General features: G+C 43.1%; 1 protein-coding gene across 4 annotated transcripts in view; it reads left to right on the top strand.

Moving 5' to 3' along the window:
* Positions 1-16,522, top strand: part of fto (FTO alpha-ketoglutarate dependent dioxygenase) — a 113,555-nt gene that overhangs the window by 54,152 nt on the left and 42,881 nt on the right. The window contains exon 9 of one of the 4 annotated variants that reach the window (XM_079338815.1): positions 7,384-9,853. The exons of the other annotated variants lie outside the window; for them this stretch is intronic. Within the exon in view, the coding sequence (XP_079194941.1) occupies positions 7,384-7,453 (70 nt within the window). The 3' untranslated portion in view covers positions 7,454-9,853. Of the gene's footprint in view, positions 1-7,383; positions 9,854-16,522 lie in introns of those variants that run through there. 4 annotated transcript variants of the gene reach the window in all.

Here is a 16,522-nt window from a genome sequence, read left to right on the forward strand (position 1 = left end):
ACTCTTGCTAGAGGCACATAAACATAAACAACCAGCACTGATTGATTAAGTTTCTGGTTGACTTTTGTTTCTTAAACACCAGTTAAAACAGCACTCTGTGCGATGGAACGTTGGGCCTGCAAGCTGCCATTTTCTGCCTCCGGCGCTTTTTTTCTTTTAGGACCAGCAAGAAGGGAAGAAAGAGAAATTGAACCTGGTGACCATAGGTTCTTCACAAGAGAGTTATAGGCACTCAGAGTGAGTGATGCCTAGGCTCGCCCTGCTTGCAGATGCAGTCCATTCATTCACCGTGTGCCAATGAAATTATGAGAGCTTTTTTATTCTTATGAGCTTTTCTGGTAACTGAGTTTTCCAGATGCACACGGAGAATTCTTTGATAGATGCTACCCTCCATGTCCCTTTGGTAAATGCTCCATGAGTTTGCCCTCAAAATAGATGGATTATTATGTGGTTGGGTTACTTTACTGAAGCAGAGCAGTTGTGTGTGCCACACAGGAAGTGCAAGGGACCTCCAGGGAACAGCTGTATTAGGGTAGGAATTGGCTCATCTTAGAAGCATACGGATAATTAAAATACATGGGATGAGCATGTTTAGGTTTTGCATAGATTTTGTTTCAGATCAAAAGATATGCAGGTTTAAAGAAGAATTCATAGTTTGTCAAGGTGCAACCACACCATAACAAATTCCATAGTTTTGTTTTCTTTTGCATTTTAGCTAACTCGTAGACGGCGCTTTGTGAGATGAATTTTGAATCTATTAGGTTAACGTGTGCTTACATTTGAACCTCCTGGATGAGGTGACCTCATGCTGACCTTGCAAAGCCTAAAGGTCACTTCTGTGACCAACAGAAAAAAACACACACAAAAAGCTTTGTCACAGACGGCGAGCAAACACTGAGGGGAACAGCTGCGAGTTTTGTACTGACCATGCAAACTGCTGTAGGCTTTGTAAGGTCATTATATGATAATGAAAATCATTACAGAATTACATGGGGGTTTAGGACATGAGAGCAGCGGGAGGGGAGGGGAGGGCCACATTGGGTTTGATAAATGGACTGTGAAGGTGCCCATCTGGCCCTCTCTATGGCTTTTTCTTCCTGCTCTTTTATCCATTTTCGTCCTTTACTACCCCTCTTTCACTCTCCTCTTCTGTTCAGTGTAAAAGCAAGCAGGCTCGAGTGAAAGATTAACAGAGTGCATGCTGAACTCACCTCTGTGGAGGAGAAAAGAAGTGGGAAGACTGACGGAGGTGTTTATGACCTAAAGCAGGATTTGTGAATGACTCGGCAAACCTGGTTCTCAAGCCTCTCTATGTGGGCTGGTGGTAGAGTGGGCAGCCATTGACCTTTGGCATTGGAATCAGTTGGACAGCTCTAGACTTGTGATTGGCTGTAAGTGCAGGCAAATTCTTCTTTAATTGTATTGGGTTGCGTAGTTCTTCTTCCTGTTAATGATAAAGACAGAATTTTTCTTAACAGCTTCAATCTTTTTCAGGTTTACTTCAAGTGTTTTGCGACAACAGCAGCCATGGATTGAAATGCACATGTTATATTATGTTTATATATATATATATATATATATATATAATGCCACACATGTTTGCCAGAACTTGTGGCACAGTAGATCTGTTGTCTGAGTTTATTACCTTCTAGAAATTGTCAAGAGTTAGTGAGGTCTTTATCCCAACAATGGCTTTATCAGCTGACATGGCTAGCAGAGCTAGAGGACAGAGAAGGAGGTCCACGTGGCCACAGCTGCATTCATCACTCAGCTGTCCAGCTTGGCCTATGACCTGCAGGGCTGTCTCCCAGCCTCCGTTGCCTTTATGTTTCCTGCCATTGTCGTCCTTCCTTGTCCTCACCTGGATAGAGCCCCGCAACACAAAAGCTCCAGCCTGTCATTGAAACCAAGGGTCACTTCAGGCCATCAGGGGCCAGAGAGCCGCAGTTGTGCCTAGCCAGGGTTGACCTTCTCTCAGTGATGTCATTTAGCAGTTGCACCCCTGTGGAGATGCATAGACACGGAGAAGAGTGAGGAGAGAGACCGTCATTGGCTGGAACTTCATTCCAGGACTGGTGACATTTTCTTTTGTGCTGTCCCAGATAGAACCTGCCTTGATTTCTCTGATGGAGTGGGGCAGGGAATTATGGGAGACAATGGTGATCCCTTGCCCCAGATGGGACTTAAAAATATTGTCAGTGCCGTGTCTACAATAAAGAAGAATGAACCCCAACCTTGTCTAATGCACCGACGACTTCTTTAAAGCCTTAGAAATTGAGGTGCCTATCATGCCACAGACCATGCCCTTTTTTTTCCAATTCAACCTACCTCCCAAGGCATAGATTACACAAGACTTTTAGAAGTCTTCATGTGTCCAGCTGTCATTGTTGAATTGTTTTAGTGGGTTTGGAATTTTATGTTGACATTTTTTTTATGTGGTACCTGGCAGGGCATCATGCGAAAGGGTTGTTGGGTTTGTTCCGCCCAAAGAAGATGACAATAAGCTGCTAATAGAGAGGTTTACTTAGCTAAGGTGCTAGTGTTAGGACTGGCATCACAACCCAAGGTTCTGGTTGGCAGAGGTTGATCTGGGCACGTTGTCAACCAGGCTTGCGTGATGTGTGTTTCAACCCAAAGTGACAGGTTTATCAGATCTCCCAGACAGCAGCCCCGCGTTTGTCTCTCCATCGACCCCACGACCGCAGTCCTGTTGAGTAAGCAGAGCAGACGCAGCTCGCTCATTCTGTTTTCCTTGGCATGACTTGCAAGCCTAAAGTTTTTCTGGCTGCGCCCTTGTTTCTCTTTACCTCAGGGGGTTTTGCTAGCGAACACCTGTGTGTGGTGCATGGAACCCTCATCCCACAGCCATTTTTTTTTTTTGATCTGTGTTGTCTGCATGTACTTTTTCTTTGTACCACCTACTTTAGCCGTCATCTGCGATCGCTGTGTTTACTTGGTTCAGGGCAATGGAGGAGAAAACAAATAAGTACATGTCATCCGTCTCTTTCATCGTCCACCAGCCTGTAATTAGCGCAAGCGCAGTGGTTAGCCTAAGACGCTGTCGTCTAATTTGTCTGTCTTTATCTTAAACATATCTGTGTGGTCCCTTAGACGGGTTACATGCGTGCAGCAAGTTCGCCTGTGGCCTGGGTGTTTGTGAGGTGTGTGTTTGTGTGTGTCTAATGGTAAATTATGAATTCCTCCTTCATGCACCCGCCCCTGTTTAGCAATCAGTCAGTTATGCATGACATGTCCTGACCTCAGCAGAACCTCACAGCTGCTGTTGCCGTAGCAATCGTTCTCCCATCTTAGATAGCTCCCAGGCTGGAGGGTACTTCAGAGTATGTCTTACTCTTGAAAGAATGTACCACAGATGACGGATGATCCTATTTCTGTCGCTTCCTGTTCACTGCACAAACAAGTAATAGCCCTGTAAATAATGTTCACGCACCTCTATCTCACCTGGTTCAATAAATGGAGCTGTTTGAATACATTTTGTTGCTAAGTATGGGAATGAAACATCCACAACTGGCAGAGATCGGTATCGCACTACTTTTGTAAATGTCTGTGCTTGTCCTCAGCTGAGTTTCAATTGCATTAAATTGCTTCCAGGTTTTAATGGAAAACAGTCCATTTTATAATTATGCATTTCACAGTGAGTGTTTGCCAATGACATGTGGCACTGAAAGGCAGAAAGAGAGAGTTAAAAATGTCATTAAAAGTCCCACAGACATTTAAAGACACTTGTTGCAGAGACAGTTGCCCCATAAAAAGCAGCCTATTTTAATATGGAAACAAGATTTGCATTTGGAAAAGGACAGTGTGGTAAGTATTATGGTGGGGGTTGTGGGTATGGACCTGTTTTACTGGTAGTCAGGAAAATCAGAACATTCTTTCTGGTCTAACCCAACATCCCAGAGAGCTGATACAGCATGATTGGTTGAGGATGTGTGACAGGCATGTGACATTTGCTGCATGAATATGGCAATACGGTGAAGCAGAGACGTTGTCATTACGGTTAAACTTATAAATACACTCTAAATCATATTTGTGTTTGCTTTTAATTGCAATTTCCGTATCATATTCACTGAAAACTACAAAAATGTGGCAAAGTGAAAACATTGTGTGAGATAGTGAGTAAAGACATTTCTGATTCATTCTTATGTGTAGGCTTAAATAATATTATAATATGTACTTTAATATATTTTATCTAGCTATCCATCTAATATGAAAAAGTCTGACCTTTGGCTCCTTATCCGCAAACCCTACTTTCTCCCCCCGATTTCCTGCTCCATTCATTCATTGGGGCAAAAGCCCCAAATGACATCTAAAAAAATATCCTAATTTACTAAATCTTATTTAGCCAAGGTCTGTCGTTCACCTTGTAGCGAGGGGTGAGGCGGCTCCCTAGCGCCCTCTATGGACCAGACGCCACTGCCTCCATTGTTTGAACACTTCATTTTACATCAAGCATATTGTCTCTTCAAAGCTGGCAGGTCATAAATTATCCTGAAGGTGAGGATGGAAGTTGGAGAAGATAGTTATGAAAATTTCATCTGTCTGCCGTAGCGGCCACAGCTGCTCCTGTGACCAGCCGTGTGCTGGAGGAATTACACAGGGTCAGCGGGTGTGTGTGTGTGTGTGTGTGTAGGTGTGTGTGTGTAGGTGCGTGCGTGTGTGTGTGCGTGTGTGTGTGTGCGCGCGAGTTCTTCGTTTTGTGCATTTGCATAGGTACAGGGACACGTGAACAGTCACAATGTGCATAAAATCCCATTGCACAAAACCGTGTGAGTCTTAGTGTATTGCCACATGTTTCCCGTGTGCATTTTGGTGTCACTGCACCAATGTGTACAGTGGGTTGGCCGGGTAAGACCTGCCTGTCAGTGTGTAGAACATCTTTGGCGTCCCTGTCACCTGAGGGCCCCCGGCTCTGCCCCGAAGCGGGGAGACTAGGAGGGGGGACAAGCTCACAGGGCGGTCCCCAAGCTGTCTCTGTTCATTACCGCTACAGAGACGGGACATGGCCGGCAGGTGGCCAGACCTTTAGTCCTTGCCTACTGTGATCATCTGCTGCTTCGCTGTGTTTGTGTGTCTGTGTGGGTGGGTGGCTATTAAAGTGTGTGAGTCTGAATAAGAGTCAAGAGAAAGCCTGTAACTTATGTATCCGAGCAGGGAAGTGCATATTTTATATTTGACCTACAAATGTGTGTTGGTGTCTGTGACAGATTATTGCACTGAAGCGATGTGCCTTTGCATTCACATCACTTATCACTGTGTTTACACAAATGTACAAAAAATTCTTGCGTTCGGAGATACTCGCATGCTGCTGTGGCACTTTCTCGACAGACTGCAGAGCAGCTCCTCTCCACAGACCGCTGCTTCAAGTGGCAATTAGCAAGCGAAGAAATACACAGTCAACTCTCCCTGCATCCCCTCCTATGTCAATCTGCACTTTCCTGCAAAAATTCTATTAGGGCCAAAGTCCATAGCTGTTAATTACAATTCTAACTAGCTGGCCTCCTGACGAATGGATGAATTCAGCAGCGATGTAGGATAAAAGGGATATCAGCGATTTCACTTCCGAGTACAATGGCAGCCTCTGAAATGGGTCATCAATCCCACAGTGATAAATGTCTGTTGGAGTAATGACTCTCTTATCGGCGCCGGATTACTGCAGATATTTGTAATTAGTGTAGCCACACAAGTCCCCGACAGATGTTTTTGAGACGGCACAATATTGAAGCCTTGTTTAAGTGCTAAATGGGAACTTTCGGCAAAGAATAGGCATAGTTAGAGCTATTGTATCGCGGCAGACATAGGTAAATCCTGGGAACTGAGCTCCTGTTTTAGCTGTGGGAATGTGTGTCTGTGTTCCTTTGCATGCTGATGTAGACCTGTGCCTATGTAACACACACACACACACACACTCACACAAATACTTGAGCTTATGTCCTAATAGCTAAATACACAGCCTAAGGTCCATCCTTTAGATATCGAGCTCAATCGTCACATGACTGTGAGAGCCAGGGGCTCCTCTTCTCCTCCTGTTTTTCCTCCTCCTCCTCCTCCTCCTCCTCCTCCTCCTCCTCGTCCTCCTCCTGTCTCAGCCCCAGAGGTAGCCACTGCTACGCCAGGGGGAGTGAACGATTCACTTTTAACTTCCATTTCTCCTGTTTTGGGTCGAGATTCACTCGCCGCCCTGAAGTTTTTTTTTTCTTCTTCTTCTTCCTCCACTTCCAGCTCTCATGAAATCACAATGTGATGTATTCAGCCTGAGGTGTAGCTCTATTCACAAGGCAGTTTGACACTACGAAGCCCTGCTCTGCACTGCTTTCACAAGGTTTTTGTACAGATGGACTGCTGACAATTCAGTTCTACCTATACAATTGTTCTGGCTCCATACGACAGCTACTTTAACTAAAGGTTTTTTCAGGCACACTATGAAAGGAGGCATCTATTTGTTTTTGATAGTGAGTATCTTAACCCAAACCTGTACATAAATTATACATGTTCTTGAAAAAGTATTCACTTAATTTCAATAAAAAAATATATATATATAAAAAGGATTGTGTTGCCAATTAACCCTTTGTTTATAGGTTTTACAATTTTTTTTTAAGACTGTTACTGCTGGAAAAATATACACTCACAACCTACTGTTCAACACCCCCACAAACCTAAACACCCACATGCAGCCTGCCTGGCACTGACAGACGTGTAAGCAGATGCAGCCAGAACTGGTAATGGCAGGTGATTATAAGTGGCACATGTGCCAAACTAATTAAACCCCTGGGTTGACAGCAGCATTTGGTAGCACTGGCATTCTGGCATGCTGGCATTAGAATAATTGTAGCAGCAGCACATTTCACCTGCGAGACTGAAGCTAACAACGTCATTTATTTTACAGCAGGCTGCGCAGGATATCGCTTACAGAGGCCCAAGTTAGCTTTCTAAAGGTTTGACGTGTATGTAAAGATTTGGGACAGGTTAAACCACGAGGATAAATGGATTCAGGCAAATTTCAGAATTTTCCAGTATTTCCATGTTTTACATTTATTGAAATAAAACCTGATTGGAATAGTTTTGTTTATCACTCGAACACATATAAACTAGCATGTACTGCTATTCTAAAGATGATCAAATATGACTAACAGGATGACTATATTATAAAACAATAGTCCGGGGAAGAAGATGCTTCTTCCCAGCTCTGGCATGTGTTGCTAATTAAAAAAAAAAGTAAAGGATACGCCTCAGGTAATCTTACGAAATCTAAGTAAATAGTACAAAGTTCTATAACTTTAAAGTTATTTGAAGGAGGAAACAGATGAATACAGGCTCATGTCTTTCATGAAGGCTGACCCGCCTCTGCATGTCCCCCCCAATCAGAACAAACTGCAGCAGGCATGCAGGCAGGAAGGAGACAAGGACAGGAGGACGAGCCTCACAGTTTGTCTAGTGCTCAGGTCATCACTTCTCCAGCTGGAGGGCTGGAGCTGTGAGTCTACCTCACAGAGGTCAGAGCAATGTCAAGAGGCCAAAAGCTGCACCAGGAGGCCCACCTGCAGACGTGCACCTCCACACGTACGCCTCGCTCATGCACACACCTGGAAGGTTGAGTAAGAACTCCGACATACCTCACAGTCCCGTGGAAACTAGTCTGGCTGTAACCAACTTGACTGATTCATGTAATTGCCTTGTGCTATGCGGCAGGTGTGGCTTGGCCAGGTGCACTCTACACTGCTTCACAAGGTGTGTGCACTTAAAGACGAGAGGTAAATCTAATACAGTATCTGTATCAGGTGTCGGAGTGAGTCCGCGGTATGTAAGGTCATGCGTGTTTTGTTAGATTTATGGGCTTAGGTGTGCCATATTATTGGCTGTCATGCGATAACCACCCATGACCTCAGACAAACATTCTTTATTATTCCGATGCAGTAAATTACACTGATGACAAATACTGCCCATTCAGCTCCCACACGTTGCACTGTCTTGTCCACTTTCACATAGTTGTTTCCTTTGCTTAACTACAAATACTGTATATCAGTTCCCCTAACTTCACTCACACAGCACAGAGTGGGTTTTGTTGCACATGCCTGGACTGTGTTCACTCGATAACTACTGTGTTAAGCTGGTTGTTGAAGTGAGAAATCAGCTCTTTGAAGGCACAAGTAAGTGGCCGATGGCAGCTGATAGCTGGGGCTTAGTGAATCCTCATTATGTGCTGTAGCAAGCTGATTAAAACATTTGATTTGTTCCCAGCGTGTGTGTGAGCACACAGTCAAGCGCCTGTGTGTGTGTGTGTGTGTGTGTGTGTGTGTGTCCCGTGCATGTGCATGTGTACACGTGCACGTGCATGTGTGAAAGAGAAGGCCTTTGGGCTGCTGCGGTGTGTTATCTGTTTTTTCAACCTTGTCATACTAATTACAGTCCATATTTACTTACATTCTCTTTTTGTTTTCTGCCCTCGATAGGCATCTGTGAGCGCCATTGCCTGGGCTGTTCTCATTAATAAACTGATGGTGCGTGATAGGTCTATCTAGTAATGATACAGGAAGCTTCTCCAAAAAAAAAAAAAAAGAGGTCATGATACAAATGTTGTCAAGCTTTCTGCAACCACAAAGAATTATGTTCTGTGTTATCAGTGACACTCTGAGTGCAATTCTGCCAATGACTGTTGGTGGGGAAATACGCCAAATGAAATAAGGCGCTAACGTTCTTTTTTTTTTAATTATTTTTTTTTATCAGTCTGTTATTGCATTTCATTATTGTCCCTTGATAAGCTTAATATATTTGTCTCCAAATGAAGGTGGGGATGTGAAAGGATTAATGGGAAATAATAAAAGCAAAAAAGCATTTTATTTTTCTAAAACAATTTGAGGATGTTGACCTGTGACAAGTTACTGATTGTGTTTTCTGGCCAGGCTCAGCAGAAAATATACCTGACCTGACCATACACCCAGAAACTGTTGCTATCTTTTCTTTTTTTAAACACAATTTCTGATTAACCAAATCCCTTTAGTGAACTAAAGTCTGCCTGTAACCAACCAACCAACCAACAGCAGAATCAACAACATCATTATGCGAGTCCATGTGTGTTAGAGACAGATAGACCAACTTACAATAGGATTTGTAAATGGTTAAACTGAACAGGATACATGGTGGGGTACGCATGGTAAATCACCGACAGCTGAGTTTTATATGGGGGAGGTTGGTGGTAAGGTTGGTAGGGTGTTTGAGGGGTGTGAATGGTTTTATATGAGAGTGAGTGACTGATTCCCAGACATGGAGCACAGTGCATCCTGAATGGGTAAATGGCATTTTTTCAGACTGTTAGTCTGGGAAAACATATGGTGCCATTTGGAGGCCCAGACTGGTGCACGCTGTTCTCCTGTAATTAGACTGGCCCAGCAGAGCAGCTACATAACTGCTTCATGATAACAGCCCTACTGTAGCCTACAGTGCCGCTGCCACCCAGCCCTGGCTTCTGCACAGGACCAGCACACCACATTACACATCCTGTTAACATACTGTTCAACACCAGTGAACACCAGTGACACCACAGCTTTGGCAGCTGCACATGAGGGCCAGATTCACTGTACGTATGGGGATGGCACAGGCAGAAATATGCACCACTTCTTCCATTTTAAATATAACCGCTACGTACAGTATATGAACATTGTCAGTCTGAACAACCGAAGCAGGAAAGGCCTTGACTGGGACTTCCCTATGGACATCTTGAGGAAGGGTTTCCTTTAAATGTTCAGCTCAGCAGTAGAATATGTCGATGTCTGCAACTAGAAATTATAAAAATGTAATTTATTAACCAAAGACTCCATGTCACCTCTTTACTTGGACAACTATTGTTGTATTTGAAATGTTATAATAAATGTAAATGTAAATAAAACAATTGCTTATTGCATTTCTTTATTATTAGAAAGGCAATTAGTCAAATTGGATTTATTTATTTTTTTGCTACCTTAGCACAGCTTCCCCTTCACCTTTTTTGGGAACACTAGTATGAGTGCTTTTATCAAATTCTCCTCTCTACACACTGACACATTTATAGTTTGGTGTATGTACTGGGATCTGCACTGTTGCCCATTTGGATGTACATGACATGTTCTTCCTTTGTAGTAGTTTTCTTGAGTTGAGTTATGCTAAATGTCACATTCAATGCACGTTTATCAATCATCTATGCATCCATCCCCTAAAAGGAATCATCCACTTCAACATCTCTCTGAAGAATCACATTTTGTTGGCCTGCACTTTAAAATCTTTCTGTTTAAAGGTAGGACACCTTTTCTCTTTCCGTTTTATTTTTTTTCCTTTGTTATTGTCTTTGCTCCGGTCTTGTTTGTGATCACACCCCACCCTCCCTTCATCAGGATCAGGGGAGCAGATTGTGGGTCAAAAGCGTGGGTTGTGTTGGCAGAGCTGTTAGGGCGTCAGCTGGGCTGTTGTCCTGTCAGGGGAGAACAGCCTGGCAGCCCGGCGGGAAGGCCCTGTTAAAGACACACTGCTGGGAATCGGACTGAGCCAATGCCTGGTCCAAACCACACACACACACACACACACACACACACACACACACACACACACACACATACATACACACTGGGGGGAAAGTGGTAAGGAAAGTGGTGGGGGTGGCCAAACCTGGGATAAAGACATTTCCTCTCTCATTTATAAAATTTGACACCACCAGTCTGTCCTCTCCTCCTTGCTCATCAACCTTTACCTACAAAGATCTTCAACATGCTCACGCACCCACCCACACACACACACCCACACACACACACCCACACACACACACACACACACACACACACACAATTCTCAATTCTTGATCAAAAGGCAAAAAATTCTCCACTTTCAACATTCTTCAAGAATTATTTGTGTCTCATAATATGATTTCCTGCCATGTAACCCCCTTTTTTTTTAGGTATAATTTATGCATTTAGGATTTGACTTAGTGGCTCCAGGAAACCTTATGATTGAAAAAAAAGAAAGAAAAGAAATTCTATCCATTTAAAAAAAAAAAAGTAGCAGAAACCCTCTTGCACTTTGAACATAGCTGTTCCCATGTTTTCAGTGTTTGTGATTATCCTTGAACATGGTTTGAATATTTAATTTGCTTTAGAGGACATTTAAGGGGAAGCGTTGTCACATTTCTCGACACATTCAGGACCAAATATGTGCAGCCAACACTGAGCCACATGCACACACACAGTGACATATGACTATGTACCGTGTGTGTGTGTGTGTGTGTGTGTGTGTGTGTGTGTGTGTGTGTGTGTGTGTGTGGGTGTGTGTGTGTGTGTGTGTGTGTGTGCGTGCGGGCGTGCGTGCGTCCAGAAGAGGCTGATGGCGTGGCACACTATTCTCTTGTTGTCTGTTTAGCGAGTAAAGCATGTGAGAGCGCTACCAGATTTGCATATGCCGCCATGTATATTTCAGCAGCGTTTAAGACACACATCACCGGCAGTGAATTATGCATGGGACTGGTACAGTTGAGGTGCTTGTTTTATGCACTCGTGAAGGGAAATTGAACTGTGTTTTTTGTTCTGCTCATGACGCTCAAGGCCCAGGGCCCATTAAAAGCTCACAGAGAAGACAGCCTCTAAATGGACTGGTGTTGTACGTCCCATTCCCCGCTAACAAAAGGGGCCCGCCATAGGGAGCGAGGCGTCCGACAGGTTCTGACAGCAAGTAATAGGATTCCCACCTCTCCAAAGGAACTGACTGAGGTGCTGTTGTAGCATCCTTGTAGACCATTCTGCCTTTTAATATGTGCATGTGCATGTGTGTTTGTTAAATGCGGTGCTGTGGCAGAGATGAGTGACTGAATAATTCAAAACTGGCATGTCTCACAAAATGATGCAAACCCTTGCATGGATTGTCAGTGGGAGGAATGGAGTGTTGCAGTAAAGACAGCCTAAAAGGCTCTTATGCATTATAAACAAGCCTTTTGAAACTTGTTTTCTTATATGCAAATGGAACACACACAGCTGCAAAAGCTTCATAGGAATCCCTCCCATTCGCTGCAAATCTAAATGAGCCAAAGGGCTGTTTGTGTTTTGATTGTGTGTATGACTGTGAAAAATTGGGGAGAGGGTCGTGTGGGTCGAACATACAATAAATGACACTGCTAATAATGTTTACTTCAAAGAAAGAGCCGTCAGAGCTGTGGCTTTGCCTACACACGACAGTTGTGCTCCTGAGCCTCTTCTGGATGGAGGGAAAAGACTGCAGAGGATGAGCATCATTAGATATGTCATTTAAGACACCTAGGCTCTCCCACTGCTCTATATTTATCCACTTGCCGGTCGCTAACAGGCCCTTAGGTCAACACATTGTGTCTCTACCTGTCAGCTTAGCAGTGGACAGGACACATGTGGTGGATAAAGACAATATGCAGCCACCTATAAGTCACCCTGTCCTCTCCTCTCAGCTCTCCACTTCCTCTTTTCTCTAACTCATCTTGCCACTTGATGCATTAGTGACAATGCATACAGTATGTATTCCTGATGTGGCAATCGTGTTAAGCTTGGCTTAGCACCAATGAATCCACTATTTATAGAATGTGCTTTAACCACCTCTGCATGGTAAATGATGATAAGCCTAGCCTGTACTAAACAATCTCGTAAACAGCTCTGCAGCTCAGCCCTTAATGGCCTGAGGGTCTTGTAACAGCTTTATAACACATTTATTACCCCCTTTTTATGACCAAAGAGCTGTGAGCCATAACATAAGCTAACACTTCTTTAATTCCCTGACTTATATTGGATTCAAGTCATCTTTAGGTTTTTGTTTTTGTTATTTTGATAGCTTGATTGAATTCACACCTTAGTGTGTTTTGAGGCCGGAGAAAACAGTCTCCAGCTCGAGCCTCAATTATTTTATCACTTGGTATTCGGAGTGCAGTAAGGGAAGAGCAGAAACCATTACTTTGTTAGCCAAAAGCACACATCCACTCAGAACAGACGAAAGGGCCAGCATGGGGAATAGAGATATTTGATGTTGAATCTCCCCCTATTTACAGTAGGATGCCTGAATAAACGTGTTCAGAAGCTGGAAAGCAGCATTATGACCCATAACCCTGAGGTATTTGAAATGGAACAGCAGGACTTACTTTGAAAAAGAATAGGAGATGTGCTCTGGGCTCACTGTTTATACCTTGATGTGATTTGGACTGAAATATATAAAAAAAGCCTGTTTATCTGTTCTTTGCCTTTCGTCCATGGCTGAAAATTGCAGGGTTTAGGAAAGAGAGGCTGTTTAGATGCAGTGCAGAGCTGGCAGTGGTTGGAAAATGGAAAATCTTGTTTTTTTTTGTTTTTTGAAATTGGACGATTATTATTCAACTGTATTGTTGTAGAAGTTTTTGTTCTATCAGTTGCTTTTTTACCAGCTTCCAAACATTGTTAAAACCACGTCTTACTATTTTTTTTTCTACCGAGAGTCATTCCAGTATGCATAACCATGGCACAGTTTTTGAAGGATCCATTGTATAAGATTTTACCTTCATACAAGGTGCAGATTTTCCGTCACACAAGTGCCTGTATTGCAGCATTTATTTCATTATGGATTATTAAACTAACTGGAGGGCCTTGGTATCCACTTTTTCTCTCAATGCTTCTTTGTTCAAATATCACTGTCGGCCCTTCCTCAATTATTCTTTTGTCTCAAAAGAGGCAAGCCATCAATGTTTTATGTTTTGGAAAAATCTGATCAGTGCTATTTGCCGGACCTCCTGCTCAACAGAGGTTGCGGAGCGGGCGTGGGGAGAAAAACACAAAATTGCAGAGTAAATCAATACTGTAGCAATAATGTAAAGGGGGGGGGGGGGATCCCCTTTCAAAGAGAGGAGCTGAATTTGTACGCCTTCTGGTCTTGATCTTTTACTGTACTCATTTCATTCCAGACGCAGTTGTTATCATAGTTGCTGTTGTTTGTATGTTATTTTAGCTCCGTTTCCAAGTAGCTATTTTGCAATTTGGACAAAAATACAATTAAAGGCCCATCTGGTTCCTGTGGTCCTAACGTCAGACAGATGGGATCTGTCTATTGAAGCCATACCAGGATCCTGGCAGGTTTGAGGCTGCAGTAATGAACATGCTAAATATGTGATCAGGCTGCGTTCTTCATAACAGGCCTGCATGGTCTAAAATGGGTAATTTTTTTTTTTTTTTTTTTTTTCATGAAGTTACACACTTAAGCCTTGGCAAGAGTCAGAGAGAAATACAGGATTTATGTGTATAGACAACCACCAGTTAAGAAAGATTCAGTGGCATTTCAGACTCTTTTAATTCATCCCATGCATCAGTCTCTTGAGACTTTGGGAGTGTAGGTTTCAATTTGTCCATATGTGATGACAAAAAAAAAAGTCTTCATGTGCATGCACATGTATCAGCATACTCTTTGAGTAGTTATTGTCGTCACTCCTGATGAGTAATGTATTCCTTTCTTTTCTGCATGTTTACAGCCCAACTCGGATAATTATAAGGCAAACTATTATGACATACTGTTCAAAGCCTCTGTCTTAATCAGGCACCAAAAACTGAAAAGACAATGTGACTTAGTATATTGTGCACCACGCGATCCTGATTCTGCTTGAGCTGTACTGGGCCGCTGACCAGAGACCAAACCATTACACGGAGACCACTGCAACTTTTGAAAAGTCATGGGATTTGTCACATGCATTCACTTTCAGACTCCTCACATAAACATCAAACCACTGACCATGTGCCTGCCCAATTAGAAATGTCAAAGAAAACCGCACAAATCACATCACATTGAGCCCTAATATAATGCCTGTGCGTATCCAAGATTGGCCACAATCGTGTGTGTCATTATAGAGATGACTATTCTATTTCTGTTCCTTCCCCTTCCTGGGCTGCTACAACAGAGCAGTAGTCAGATTGAACAAAGACTCATTTGGTGCCTGTTAATTCCTGTTGCATGTTTTGCTTCCTTTGCAACATAGAAACAAACAGCCTAATCTTATAGATACTATTCTACACTGGCCCGCTAATGTTAATCTCGTAGATTTGGTCTTCACTTCCAACCTCCAAAGCCTTCAAGCACAAATATTTTTCTCACTCAATTCTTGTAGATAGAAACAAGTTCGAGGACACACAAAAACCTTTGTATAAGTAAATTGAGCTGCTTTGAACTTTTGTGTTTTTGATAACTACTTGGTATGCTTCCTGAAGGATAACCTGTTGGCTTCGCTTCCCAAGCTGAAATTCCTTTGATTAAATGCCAGGGCAAGATAGCTTGGCGCTCAATAGGCCGATTTAACTTCCTAAAATCACCACCGTCCTTAGACTCCTCTGCACACTGTTGTTTTCAAAGTTTGGGCCAATAACCTCCTTCCTGTCTGTGCCCGTTCCGTTGTCCCTCATCCTGTTTTAGGTCAAGGTGTCCTCTGTTCTTCTGCTCTGTTTATGCATTATGATTCACAGCAACACGGGGTGTACGTGTTTCAGTTCTTGCTCCTTCTTCCCCTCCTTTCCTCCCTTTCAGTGACCCACGTGGAGCTGACGTTCAGGACACAGTCTCTGCAAGGTGGCGAGGCTCAAAGGAGGAGCCATAAGTCTCTGGGAAAATATTGTACGTTGATGGCTTAATTTTGCACACATCAGTACCATCTCAGTCAAACTCCGCGACTTGCATTTCGACGCTGTCCTTCAAGTCGTTGCTCCTCTGTTTGGGTTTCATACATATCTAAAATGTATCAAGCCCTGGGAGCTTTGTTTTAGACTCTTTCTCAAAAAGATTTTTCATAGACCTTGAAGCTTTAAAAGTACATGAGCATGTTGGGTAGGGGAAAAACCTCAAACTTCAAATAACAGATTCATATTTATCGCATCTAGCTGCCGATGCCTGTTTTGATTGGCTCAGTGTTTTCTGAGGAGCTTTTGTTATGTGTTTGACTGCAGCTGCCCAAAAAACAACCACTGGATTTACATGCAGATAGAAAACACCACCCGCTCTCTTAAATTGGCTGACCCTTCCGAGCACTCTATACCCTCTCTGCCCTGACCGCTGAGATTTGAGGGCAATGTGACATTCTTCTGAGGCATCTTTTGTTCCTCGTGGGTAAAGTCTGCCCAGTGTATTCCCTGTGAAGCCCTACACAAACACACACACACACACACAAACACACAGATATAAGCACACATTACCAAAATCCTTCCATCGTCAATTAAAAGCTGTGCAGTTTTCTCTCTATATATCTCAAACACTGTTCTGATAGCAGATCACACCTCGGAGCACACTAAGAAGTTGGCTTGCATTCACAAAACCAAGAAAGTATTTTGAATCCTTTTATTCCTTCTCTCGTTCATTTGATTTGAGTTCGTTTATTTAATAAGGACAATGCAATCAAACGTAATTTCAGAACAGAGCATGAATCTAGTGTTCATGCTCCGTGCCGTTTGGTAACCATCTCACAATTACTGATGATGTCTTTCGCTGTGGATTACAGTTACAGAAAGAAGAGTCTCATAAACAAGTAGAG

This window comes from Symphodus melops, assembly GCF_947650265.1.
Source record: "Symphodus melops genome assembly, chromosome: 3".
NCBI classification, from domain to species: domain Eukaryota; kingdom Metazoa; phylum Chordata; class Actinopteri; order Labriformes; family Labridae; genus Symphodus; species Symphodus melops.